This window comes from Rhyacophila brunnea, unplaced genomic scaffold (genome assembly GCF_057557595.1).
Source record: "Rhyacophila brunnea isolate RB1 unplaced genomic scaffold, BYU_Rbru_1.0 scaffold_3, whole genome shotgun sequence".
In the NCBI taxonomy this organism is placed as follows: Eukaryota; Metazoa; Arthropoda; class Insecta; order Trichoptera; family Rhyacophilidae; genus Rhyacophila; species Rhyacophila brunnea.
Window position 1 is genome coordinate 28,744,001 of NW_028232965.1, and position 15,022 is coordinate 28,759,022.

Consider the following 15,022-nt stretch of genomic DNA (forward strand, 5'->3'; position numbering starts at 1 on the left):
GGTGGCTGCGCGGCTTAAGTGTTGGACTATAACGCCGTGGGTCCCAGGTTCGAATCCTGGGTCTGGCAAGTACACATATTGTTTTTCAATTTGTGTGTGAGTCAGGGTATGGAACTAATAGGTTGAGCAAGTGGATGACATCCGTTTCTCGTAAAAACAAAATCTGTTAATACAAACCTCTACTCTGTGTAGGCCCATATTATGATTCTATTAGGATCGGACATGGTCGGAAAAAAAATAGAAAAATACAATTTCTTAATAATAATGATATTTACAAGAAAGATTTATTGTCGACAAGTAAAAACATGTAAATAATATTACGATTAGCATAATAATAGATTTAATTGATGTTGAAGGAAAACATATTGACCATTTTAATAAACATAATCAATGATCCAAATTTAAAGTCTGATGATATAAATATAATGGAATTCAGTAAGCTTAAATATAATGCGTATAAAAGAAAGATTAAAGCTTTATTTTTACAATAAGGACCTAAGTAATATTTTATATACTTATATTGAGATACACAATGTTACCTATCTAAAACAATATTGTCATGTAACACACATTCTTTTCATGCTAGCTATAGTTATTGAAAGAATTTTATTCCTAAAAGTAGTGTCTCGCAGTGTGGTTTATTATCTTACGAGTATCCTCTGTAACCAGAAACATAGCTTGGGGTGATTCCTCCATATCCGGTTAATCCTGCGCCTCTGTTGTAATAGCTGGAACCGGCACCGCCTTTGTAATACCCATATCCGAGGTGATTTTGTCCGGAGTAGGAAGGATTATTGTAACCACTGTAAGATGTCAGGCCACCGTTTCCCGTGTATCCACCATATCCGCCATTACCAAACGTGGAGTAGCCGCCCCCAGATAGGCCGCTGTAACCTAGTCCAAGGTTGTTATAGCCATTCCCTACGTATCCGCTTCCGCTGTAACCACTGTATCCGGGACTGCTATATCCATTGTAGCCGGAGCCGGAATATCCATTATAGCCATTTCCAGCATAGCCGCTGTAACCGTTATATCCATTATTACCGATGTATCCGTTGTACCCGCTGTATCCAGTACTGGGGTAGAATCCACTAGAACCTCCACCGGGGGCGCCGTATACTGCTGCGGGTACATAGTTTGAGCCAAGGTTGAAAACTGAAATATTTAAATTAAAATAAGTACACAGCTAAATATTTATGTATGAAGGACCTTTCAGAAAAAAGGCCTTCTGAAAGATCATGCCAGCTTTGTTTTAATTGCCTTTAAAATCCGATGTGAATATTTTTTGACGATAAATAAATGTTCGGTCCTATTATATATATTTGATACAGGCTCTAAGTTCACTCGAAAAGACACCGAAAAACAACAGGTGATTTTTTCAAATCCCGGATTAATGACTGGATGGGACTGCTTCACCACTCCTCATCCAATGCGTATCCTATAATATAAGTAGGTATATACTACGATTTATATTTTTATATTAATGAGAAAAATGTAAGTAAAATTAAAATTATAAGCCCCTATTAACTTTCCATCCTGTCCCCCTCCCACGGCCTGATTTTTCTATATACATCGTGAAGATACAGCTATTGAAGAAAAAGATGAGTGGTTAAGAAGAATATTCTGACATTATTACTCATGGTTAAATGATATTTTTTTACATCATGTTATAGAAAATCTGCATTCTTCATTAATCAAGTAATTATATAAAATATAATTTTAAATGTATTATGTAAAAATATACGCACACAATAATAAATGGAGTCAGAAGATTATCCTGTTTTTAAAATGACGATGATATTTTATAAAATTAAAAATCAATGTCTTCATCTTGCCGATAAAAGAACATTTTTTATGTCGATACTTAGGTATTAAACGAATTTTATTTGACTAATATTTACATAATATTATTTCGTTAAATTAAGCTTTGTGTTTAACTTTACAATGTAATTTTACAAAAATCAGCGAATTTAAAAAGATTTCATTTGAAATCAATCAGTCGGTAGCTAGGAACCTGACAATGTAAAGTTAATTACTTATACCTGCCCTTTTTAACTAAAAATATTCTAAAATTATTTCTCACTTGCGTTTATTATAATTGTAGAAAAAAATCTAGTAGGTAAATAACTTAGTCATCAGTATATTTCGTAATCTGAGGAAATTATTAATAACGCAAAAGCTTTTCGGGCAAAGTTTAATAGCTTTTGACGGAAATATAACGGGATGTTTTTAATCTAATAAATATAGAAGTATGGAGGTAATTTCTTGCAGGGCTTGGCCTGGGTCTTGTATTTAAATTTATAAAGCGTGAAGAATCCGTTTAGCAATATGGCAAGTAATTTAGTAGTGAAATTATATACTTATAACTTCCTAAAATAATAGTTTGATGTTAAGACAGGTACATATATTATATAATACTGACGTATATAATTAATTTTCAATTAATACTTGGGAAAATATTACAGAATATTTCTATATTGATTAAACTGACGTTTACGTGGCGGAACTCAATTACAATGCTTTTGAAACAAAGTTTTTGTTAATTATACGATATTTAATCTACTAAGTATATATACGAGCAAAACCTAGATTAAAAGAATGTGATGAAAGTCTTGTTAAACTAATATTTTTGAAAACAAATATAAACATAAGATGATTTTAATAATCTTTGAGCATTTTTGGACGGGAAGAATAAAAATATTCTAGAAATAAATTACACGGATTCACAGGCCTCGAATCATTACGTTAATACTTATGAATTTATTTCGGCAGTGGCTGGCATTGATTGTTACGATGATGGATGTGATATGGCCTGAACTAAGATAATAATATAATAGTTCTAACACAACGATTAACCGCTGTATAATAAATAATAATATAAACAATGGGGTGTATAAGGATTTCAGTCTGTTCCGGATCACAGTACTTAGTTTTATTTTTTCTGAGGAGATAAATACTAATTATAATACAAGTTCTATTTGATCACCCCTATAATTCGATAAAAGATTGTTTTAATTTTTAGTTGATAAAGTAGTATTGGCGTGTTAATGCATGAAACAATTTCGTCTGTGGAACTTTTTATTTATTTGTTTAAAATAATTATAAGAAGCGACTGCTAATGGTGCACCATGCGTTTGCTACTGAATATAATATGAAAAATAAAAATATGTATGAAATATAATGTGTAATACAACACAAAATATAATAGAGATAAAGAATAATTAACAAATAGATATTTATATATTAGGCGATATTTACTAGACGTATTATATTTAAAAACAATTAAAAATATAGACGTGCTAACTGAATGTTTACCTATAGTACTTCCGTTCATCTTTTTAAAACATTCAGCGTTTACTTGGTATTCATGATAATCACCAAAATGTGTTAATAACGTCATTCAATAACAATTCTTAGCGGAATTGCCTTGTATTAATTAAAATAAAATACAAGATTTATGGGTAGTACTAGTTCCACTTATTTTAAAATATTTATCATTAATAATTGTATTGAATCCATGGTAACTTTTCATTATTACAAAATTAATATTTACTTTATGCAGCTTAACCACATAAATGGATTATTACAATAATATTATTTTCTGATAAGTTAGGTAAATTTAATTGATTTATTTCTGAACAGTGAAATTTTTAGAATTTTATTTTTTTATTATTCATAACTTGAATAAATAATTTTGCCTTTTAAAATTGGTTATTATAAATATATGTGTTCTTGTATGTTCTTTACCAGTTGACAATGCTTCTTTGAAGCGGGTTTGTAACAAAGAAAATGATAATAATATGATAAAGAAGAATCTGTGGCTAAAATCAATCGACATCACTGAAGACAACTTACATCTTTCGCTGGCAGCGGTTTTCAAATCAGTTTCCGTTTTCTGATTGACTCCTTTTATTGCAATAGATTGAGGGCTTGATTCGGCTATGATTTCGCCGAAAAGCACTACGATGACAAATGCCAGGGATTTTATCATATCCAATCTCGCCATCTGTAAAGTTTTGTAAAGTAAAAAATATTAAAACCATAAATTATAAATAAGAAAAAGTATTATATTTACATATGAAATGGGTAGGTAATGAAATGTCAGGATAAAGAATATTTTTTTTTTGAATTTCTATTTTCAATAATATGTTTTATATTTCTTGTTGAATAGTTGAAAGGGAGAAATGGAAGATCTATGATCGAGGATACAGAAAATTGTAAGGGTGCAGAAAATTAATGATAATTTATTATTTTATTTACATTCTATAAAACGTAATGTATTAACCAATATTCAATTTTAGGTTTATTAGATATGCATTATTAACATTCAGTAAAAAAATGGCCGAATGCATAAGACTCAAGAGTGTAACGTGAATGAATGCCAAAGTATATAATATTAAGAGTAAAAGATTATTAATAGAATATATTACTGTGCGAATTAATGACAGTTGATATAAAAAATAAAATGTTAATATGCTAGAAAAATAACTGAAGTAGTATTGAAATTTATTATAGGTTGTTTAGTTAAGTTCATATGGAGACATCAAACTATATGCCATAAATTTACCATAAAAGGACTACAACATAGAACCACTAAATTGGCAATTAGGTACCCCTAAATCGTATAAAAATAAATTAACTGCTGAGGGGACATGCTTTCCCACAGATTTCCACTAGTTGTAAATACAATTAATTGGTCAACATTGTTAATGTCCACATTCTATTTAGGGATTGCAATACCGGTATTTCAAAACCGGTATTCCTGTATTTATTAATACCGAAATAACGGTTTTAAAAATCCAAAATACCGCAATTTTCGGTATTAAGAAAGCACACTCGTTTACGTTTTTGAAAATGAATTATAAGTTATGTGCTGCTAAAATGAAAATATATTGAGTGAATCCAACAGAGGTGAAAAAATAATTAAACAAATTTCATCAAATATATTTATATAAGTAATTGTCGCGATGAATTATCATAATATTATTTCGAAATAGAAAACATCCATGACAAAAATGTGAAAAAATTATTCTATAATTATTATTGATGACTGTAGCGTTGAATTTGAGAAGCTTTTCCTTTTTGAGGGCTTTTATTTGTTAAAATTATCAATATATTCAAAATTATTTGTGAAAAATCACTAGTTGTACAATTATTGCACCCAGAGTGTAATACCAAGGCATCTGCAAATTTTTCAATTTCGAGATTAAATGCAAAACAACTGCAAAAATCGTGAACTTAATAATGTAAAAGTGAAGTAACTGAAAGAACATGCAATATAATGTAGATATAGGCTATGAATTTATTGTTATTTCTTCATTAGTTTGTACTGTATTTCCTATTAAATTGAATGTATAAGTCATGTGCTGATAAAATGCAAAATATTGACTGAATCCAACATAGGTGAAATAAAAGTAAAACACAATTCATTAAAAAATATACCCATTTATAAAACTGTCTCAATAAATTAACATAGATATCTACTGATATTATTTTGAAATAAAAAAGCATCCATGACAAGTGTTGAATTATTCTTATTATTACAAGAGTGTTCAATTGAAGAAGCTTTTCCTGCAGCCGCGTTTATTTTTTTACGGCTTAAGTTGAAATTATCAATATATTCAAATTATTTGTAAAAATCACCAATTCTACAATATTGTGATTAATACATATTTTGTCACAATAATAAATACCTACATAGGTAGGTAGGTTTTTTCTATAACATAATGTTTTTAAAGAGATTTTAATAGCTATATTTACTAATAAGTAGGTGCTTACGTTTTAACGAATACCGGTATTCAATAAGAAATACCGAAAAACCCGTATTGAAATTTTCATTCGGTATTGGAATCTCTATAATGTGAAAAGAGTATGCTACGAGGGTGGGTCAATAAGTCCTTAGAAAAGCCGACAGGTGGCGCGACTAGTACTGTAAGCGGTTTGTTTTCATGCAGCGGCACTACCGATTCAGTATGCTGCGAAGTTTCAATCAGATTGGTCGGGTTGTTGTGTGTTTCTCGTACATTTAAAAAAAAAATTGCTTATGGAAAATGGAGAAAATTGAGTTTAGAGCTGTTATTAAACATTTTAATATAAAAGGGTTAACAGCAAAGGAAATAAAAAATGAGTTGGATTTAGTTCACGGCATATCTGCTCCTTCACTTGCAACTATTTATAACTGGTTAAATGAATTTAAACGTGGTCGTACATCAACAAAGGATGAATCACGCTCAGGACGTCTTGTAGAGGTGACTACACCAGAAATGATCAATAAAATCCACGATATGGTGTTAAGTGACCGAAGATTAAAGTTGAGTGAGATAATTGAGGTTACAGGGATCTCAAAAGGTAGCGTCATTTCTATTTTACATGACAAATTGGGCATGAAAAAAATTTCTGCAAGATGGGTGCCGCGTTTGCTCACAGTCGACAATAAACGCAATAGGGTGGTGGCCTCTAAAGCCCTGTTGTCGCTCATGCAACGCAATCCGGATGAATTTTTTCGTCGCTTTGTGACTGTAGATGAAACATGGATACACCACTATACTCCCGAGACGAAAGAACAATCAAAGCAGTGGATTGCGAAAGGCGAACCATGTCCAAAGAAGGCGAAAACCGTAAAATCAGCTGGTAAGGTTATGGCTACTGTATTTTGGGATGCACGTGGAATTATTTTCGTTGACTATTTGGAAAAAGGAAAAACAATAACAGGGGATTATTATGCATCTTTATTGGACCAGCTAAAAAACAAAATTGAAGAAAAGCGGCCTCATTTAAACTGGAAAAAAATCCTCTTTCATCAGGACAATGCCCGTGTTCACACATGTTTACGATCAATGGCTAAAATTGAAGAATTGAAGTTCGAATTGGTCGACCACCCACCGTATTCGCCAGATTTAGCCCCCAGTGACTTTTTCCTTTTCCCAAACTTAAAAAAATGGCTAAGTGGACAACGTTTTTTTTCAAATGAAGAAGTCATCGATCGGACAAATGCTTATTTTGAGGACCTTCCGAAAACTTATTTTTCTGACGGTTTAAAAAAAATTGAGAAACGTCTAACCAAGTGTATTGAGCTCCAAGGAGATTATGTTGAGAAATAAAAAAAAAATACAAAAATAAAAACTGTTTTAATGCTTTTTTCTAAGGAATTATTGACCCACCCTCGTATCTTAAATTCAGTAACTGAATTTTGATTATAAGTAAATTTCATAACAGAAACATCACATGATACTATCCTACATTTTTTTTTTTTAATTTGGGCCCCTATTTATATTACTTTGGGCCACCAGTGTATTATTTCACAGTCCTTTAAATGGGTAAACCCGGACTAACCTTCCCACAGGACATCTTATTGACGAAATAATTAGGTTAAAGTAACGTTAACGAAGTTAGTTATGCTTGGTCGGATTATGATGGTATTATAATAATTATACTTTTAACCAGTAAGTTGAGAGATAGAAACTCGCTGAATAGGAAATTTCATGATAAAATGTTGCTTTATTCAGCCAATGTGTGCATTTTAATATAGAAATAGCTAATGGTCACTCGCTGTGAAATATATTTTATGATACATCCACATTTTAAATGTATTGGGCACTGTATTACATATGCATTAATTTCCTATTCCACTACATTGACATGACCATAATCTTCTTTTGGTGCCATTATCTCTATTAAAGGCTCCCGACCACATTGCAGTAGGTACATCTGTAGATATATCAGATCACCAACGCCTTGAAAATTGCGCCACTAATGGACGTTGTATAGCCAAGAGAACCTCTTTTATTTACACGTCCTTCTTTCTACAGTACTCTGCATTATGAATTGAAATAAAACTAATTTCTTATTCTGGAAAACATGGCTGAAGTAGGTATGCAGTTTTTCTGCATTGAATGGTAACTATAACATCTTTTGATATATTAACATATAAACTCACTCATTGGTGACGTGATCCGCCAAAGAAACCTCCATTGTACGCAATACAGCAATATCTTGAAAACCTTCAATATTCTGATTCAATTTCGAAAAAAAAGATACTCGTAATAGAAGTAAAGAATGTTGGTCCGATACTTTAACGTCCAGATTTAAGCTTCGTGAATCATTATGGAGTACTGACCACCCTCCATTGGGAGTTAAGGCAGGTTTGATGCAAGGGGAATGTTTTTTTTTAGTTTTTCTTGTCATTTAAATTCTGGGCTTGTTCCTGTGAACTGGGCTACGGTGACCATATTTTCATGGAAAAAAATAATTAACAAAACTGATTGTAAAAACGCATTTTAAATAAGTGTGTTTTTGTTCATATAATTATGAATAAAGGTTTGACCATTTTGTAATGCGATATTCCTTCTTTCATTCGGTTCTTCATTATTAATACGGACAATGACATATCCCGGTGATAAATAATTTAAACGAAATGTTAGTTTATATACAATAAGAGAGGTGATCTAATCAAAATTAAAATAAAAACTTTACTAGCAAAGATATCCATTTAAATGCGACGTCCGATGTTGATAAGCAAAACATATCACCATACAAAATATTATTGTTTTATAAAAAATCAATGAGATAGAAATCTGTGGAATTTTTAAATATTCGTTATCACAAAAGTTGTGATTATAGATTTTTTTACCACCATGAACCCTATTGACGATTTATTTTTAATCTATTTTAGATACTTTACGTTTACATGGAAGTCGCGATGAACGGTGCATAACAGAGAATCCATAGATTCATGATCCATCATGAACAGAAATCATAAGTTTAGTATATAGCACACGGTTCTAAACCGCATATGGTTTCAGTCTATGGATAGCCTCCAAGACAGTGCTATAAAATAAAGGACTGTCCTCTATTATAAAAGATGTATGGTTACCGCAGTTATAACCATTATCAGTATGATAATACCTACATACCTAACTGCATGAATTTACTATGTTAAATAGATGTTTTCCGTATTAGCAACCATCTAAATATTGTATTGTTTGATACATTTTGAAGGTTATCAAAGTATTCATGCCGAAATATTACAATAGTCGGATTAGGAAATGTTTTGTGAAATTTACAATGTTATTATTGCGATAACTATTACGGCGTCAGAAAAGTGTGTTCAGTTCACAGGGAAATTAAATTATTTGTTCTTAGCGTTTACCGGTTAATTATTATTTTCAGCAATTCATTTGCCTCCGCGCGCTCGCTGAGACCACACCGATTTAAAACTATTATTATAGATCTAATTAATTACAAACCATTTCTTTGTTTGAATTTTATAAGGTAAATTACTGCGATAAAAACAATACTTAACTACATACTACTAAAAAACGACTTAGCAATAATTACACTATGACAATGTTGAGGTACATAAATATTCTCAATTCAACATTTTTTTTATCCAAGGATGTTGAATCTATTATCTAAAAAAAATAATAAATTTATCATTGAATCCTTCCTAAAATGATGTAACACCGTGCACCTTGAGTATGTTTTTTGTTTAATTGCACTATGTTAATTTCGATTGTTTAGCGCAAATGTGTTTAAATAATCTTAAATAAAATACCGACATGCAATCTAATGATTAGCAAAAAAAATTGTCAGTTGTGAGATTTTTTATTGCATTGTAATATTTACTTTAATTATGACAACTAATTACTTAACTAACACTAGAAAAACGTAATTATTCAATTGAAACATTTTTTTTTCAAAAAAAAAATGTAATTTACGTTGCATTATTATATTGAAGTTATATGTTCGTCGTGCGGGTTCGTTTCCGCGGATGGGCAAAAAAACATGTTGTTTTTTAATGCGTGTTTAATCTAGTGGATTAGTGAGCAGGTAATAACCATTCATAGTTACAAAAAGTCTGTCAATATAAACCATGTTCTACGGAAGGTCATATATTATGTCATGCTCCGCTTGGGAGCGAAAATGAAAATTATTTTTATTTATATTTTGTAGTAAATGTAATTTTAATTACATATACCTACCTCTAGAATTTTCATTGACTTACGTATTATTATATTTTGTTTATGAATATTTTAAAGCAAGACTGTCAAATTGCATTTAAAAATGTATGGCTGTGTAGAAGTGACAACGCGTCCGCTTTTCAAATGGTGGGTCATGGTGGACTCGAATCCGCACTATGGCAAATTCACGTATTATTTTAAAAATATGTTTACACGGTACGGGTCTGGTATGTTAAATGAATAAAACCTTCTTGTCCGTGTCATGTAAAATATCAATATCTTTATTGGATTATTAAAGCCAATAAAAAATGTATTTTAAATTCTAATTTATTAACGTACCTACTGTACTATTCCATTTGTATCTTAAAAAACCCATGTTTTAACTTTCGCCATCTTCAGTACTCTAAGCAGTGGCAAAAATAAAACATTACTGACGGTGGCCACTGGTGAGTGTAAGTAAATCGTAATTTCGCCGTATCACACTTCGCCGTGAAATGTTGTATCGGAAATATATGGCCGTATATTAAAGACTGTCCAACCTCTTTGGATCGTATGGTAACTGACATAAAATTAACGTCTAAATAAAACACGGTTCTTGTCGGTTTACACTTAACATGAAACCAGCAGCAAACAAATTTTGAAAATAGCCGATATACTGGATTATTTTTTAGGTTAGGTTTTAATTCTTGAATTCACGAATTTTGCCAAAATCAGTTATGAAAATTGAATTAATGTTCATATTGAATCGAATAAAATTGGAGACCGTGTAGTATATGGTCATATATTTCAGATAGAAAGCTCACGGCGAACTGTTCCACAATGAAATATTTTACGTACAATTTACATCTAACCAGAGTATATAGTGCTTGAAGATGTCGAAAGTCGAAACCCGGGTCAAATGGGATAGTACAATACTTTAGACTAGAATTTTAATTCAACTACCATCAAGCTTAGTCGATAGAATCAAATCTATTTTATATTTTATAGTATTATTGCAGGTGCAATAAAATAATCTATGCGATTTACTTTAGCTCTTGGGTATAATCGTTGAATACGAATCGAAAATTGAATAAAAGTTCATATCTTACGACCATCACGATTGTATCAACATTATACAATTAACAGTTGTCAAATAATAAGAGATATAACGATAATTCTTGTTAATTCAAAATACAAAAATGTCAAGGAATTCATTTTTCATGTCACTTGGACATAAATATCGTACGTATATTATATAATACGTAATATAATGGTTTTATTCTGGTAGGTACCGACCATAGATAAGTTACATTGTTTTAAATAAACTTTCAAGCCCAGTCACTGCCTGTTCTGAAGTAATATTTTTGCGCTGGGCTTATTGTCAAAAACTTGCAAAACTGTCTCCAATGTTCTGTCAAACAAAGTTTATTAGACAGTAACAAATTACTGACAAAACCTGTTCATATTATGACACTCTTTGTTTATGTTCCGACTTAATATCCTGATCCGCCCTCTTTTTAGTAGTTAGGTACTAAAATATATATTACGGCAGTAATTACTAAGGTAACAACTTACTATAATTTGTACTGGAGAATAATAATAAGTGTCCACCTCGAATTTCTCTTTGAGTGAGTTTTACTATAAAAGAGTGCCGCAGGCAAAAATTAGTTTGAATAAGGTGTCAGATTTTGATAATATTATTTAAAATTTTAGCTACTGTAAAAAGAAAATTTAGTTAATTTTTAAGAAAAAAAATATTTCAGAGAATTTTCGTATTTTGTTCTTATTAACATATTGTATTGAGTTCGCTAAAGTACAATTTTAAATAATCATTTAGTTTCTTAGTAATATTATTACTCCAACATATTATTATATTATTATGGTTATATAATATGGGGAATATGGATATCTTATTATGAAAGCTCTACATAGTAGGGAGGGGTGGGAAAAATCCTTATAAAGTCCAAAAACAATTATAAATATTTTTTTCTGCATAACGTGAACAATATGATATCCATAGATGATAAAACAAGCCAGTTTTTGATCTTTTAGATAATTGTGTCGTCATTGAATATGTTGTATGTGATGTACTTAGATCAGTGGTCTCCAACCTTTATGTTACTACGCCTCCCTTTAAAAAAAATCTAATCTTGGCGCCTCCCCCCCTTTATTTCATTAAATAATACAGACACTTTTTTCACACACAAGTTTTTACTACTTACTTATATTAAATTCATTTTTTAATAATTTTTTTTTTCATGCGACGAATGAGCTTGCTTATTACCACAATCAATTTTAATAGAAGTCAACCAAATTCATCATCGTTCATTGACAAAAATTAATGGATTCTATCATGGGCTCCACATACTGAATAGGGCCCACAGGCCAGGATCTTTCACCCATATATTTAAAATATTTAATAGCCCCGAAACAAAGCAGCGCCGCAGGCGACTTTTTTTACTAATAATAAAATATTATGAAAAATGCATTAGCAAACTAACCAAGAACTCAGGAAATAGATTTTTGTTTGCTTCAATATATCTGGCGTAGAAATCATTTAAAAGTGGAGACATGTATTATTGTTATATTAAATTAAAGAAATCACGTCAAAAACAATTAAAAAAAAAAATATCACACCCTGCCTACACGCTTCAGTTGACACTTTAGCTACGAGTGACATTTAAATTTGAGGTTATTGTTTTCATGCAACTAGCGGTCGTTTTGTGCATTACCGAAACAGAGCGTTTGCAAAAGCGCCATTTTTTAATTTCTCCGCTCCAAATATTTTTTAATAGGATTTAAATATATTATGTATTATGTATTATATATTAAAATAAACATTCATGCACTGAATTTTCACTGTTACGTTAAGATATGAAGTTTTATTTATTTGTAGATATTATGGTATAAAAATTAATTTATTAAAAAATTTTGGCGCCTCCCCTGGCAATAGATCGCGCCTCCCAGGTTGGAAACCGCTGACTTAGATGGTATAGCACATTGGCCGGAATCCGATGGATGCGGGTTCAAGTCCCATTCGAAACCACTATTTAAAAATTATAAAAAAATATAACACTTAGGTATGTTTATGAGGTGTTCCGAATTATATATATTTAACATGGATTGCAAAGACATCACAGAAATTTGAAGTTGTTGATTACTCAATAATAATATATGGAATGTTTATTACATATTTATCTTCCCAGAGTTATTTATAATTATACTATAGTTATATTTAGCAAGAAGATTTATTAATATTTAAGCTAACACTTTTTTTTTCAATTATTTAAACGAAATTAGTAGTCATACATAATTTTGAAAAACACTTCTGAGAAAATATATTATAACCAATAGAAAAAAACTTTTTGAAAAAAGTAAGACACCCAGCAGGAATCGAATCTGCATGTCATGGGTTTACGCCCCAATCCAATTTATAATATATTTTCTCAGAAGTGTTTTTCAAAATTATGTACGTTCAATAATTAGAATGGTACATTCTTAAATCATGTGAATTATTCGTTGAATAAAAGAAATAGTTAGTGGTTTTTGTGACGGGAATTATTGTCAGATGACCAATTCCTGTTCAGGAAGGGTAACGGTAACATAGTATATCTTTAGAAGTAAATAATAAATTCAAACATACCTACTACAAAATATAATATTTATATTATATTTGTTGAATTTTCTAAAAATGTCCTAATAATATAAAATAACAACAACAACATTTAAAATCATTTAACACTGAGATCGATTTTCAAAATATACTTAATATTTTCAAAAGTTTTCACAGATAGGTACGTTGGAAATATTTGAATAAAAATCAAGCTCACCTTTTTAAAGCTCCGTATAAAATAGTTCACAAGTTTTCACAGAACGACGATGCACAATTATCTGAAAGAAAATTGAAAGTTTAAACTGTTAGAAAACGAACGTTACGATTTATTTTCTTTTGAGATTATCGCACGGGCTCGGTTGATAGCTCGGAGGCATCTCACCTGTTATTTTAAGATACTTGAGTGAAGTGTGCCGAGTATCGTTGGGTGATAACTATTTATACGGATGTTTTTTGTCTAAGATAATGACGCTAAAACAATAACATTACTTTACATGCAAGGAAAACACTGACAGTATTGTTCTCACCTGTCAGGAGTAGGATAATTTGAGCCATTAAAAATAGTTAAACATTTTAAGGATTGAAAATAATTGTCATCTCATATATTATTAATCTTAATAAGGTAGAATTTTCCTCTAATATTCGTTGAAGTCTAACCACATTTAATTATTATATGTGATTTAATTTTGATGACAGTAAAATTAATATATCGTTAATTATTAAAATAATATTTACTTAGTCAAATTATATTAACTATTATGATCCAGATACTACAATTTATATTATTAATATTTGGAAATGTATGTTCATTAATCGGTTTTACTTAAATACCTATATAAAAAAGTCGCACCGTGTATATATTTTCTTTTTTTTAATGAGAGACTTATGTAAAAACTAAGTTATCTTATATTTTGCCATGAATAACTGTATTATAAAAATATTTTCCAAATATAGTTTTGAATAAATATTTAATATGTTTCGTATAAAATACTTTCTTATATTTTAGGAAGGGTACTCTGAGATTTCCATAATATGAGTAATATGAAGGAGTCTGCGCCCGATCTCTAGAAAAATGGTCTACCAAGGTATATTATGTAAAATAATATTGTATTGTACTAGCATACATTTAATGAATTCTGGATCAAAAATAAATTACAACCTATATAAATTAGTAGTGGAAACTTTGAAAACTGTGAAAATAATAATCGGATTTATATTATAATGTGCCTAGCAGGTATATATTATAATTACGGAAAGGACTCCAATAGTTTAAAATTGCTGTTGGTGTTTCCTCTATATTTGATCAAATATGACCGGATAGGGAGTAAGTACTTACTCCGGTACGTGCGGAATTGCTTAATCGTTTGTCATAATATTAGTGAACCTTTCTCACTTCGATTAAATCTGTCATAATTAACTACATCATCAAATTTATGTAATTTTATTACGCTTTATCAGTAATACACGTACT

General features: G+C 30.3%; 1 protein-coding gene across 1 annotated transcript; it reads right to left on the reverse strand.

Moving 5' to 3' along the window:
• Positions 1 to 257: 257 nt before the first annotated feature.
• LOC147068187 (uncharacterized) lies at positions 258 to 13,963 on the reverse strand. The gene is made up of 4 exons (XM_085952700.1): positions 13,934 to 13,963; positions 13,769 to 13,829; positions 3,856 to 4,006; positions 258 to 1,155 (listed from the first exon to the last, which is right to left on the reverse strand). Exons 3-4 carry the CDS (start codon positions 4,004 to 4,006, stop codon positions 647 to 649), a joined length of 660 nt encoding a protein of 219 aa, XP_085808826.1. The 5' UTR covers positions 13,769 to 13,829; positions 13,934 to 13,963; the 3' UTR covers positions 258 to 646.
• Between the last annotated feature and the right edge of the window lie 1,059 nt (positions 13,964 to 15,022).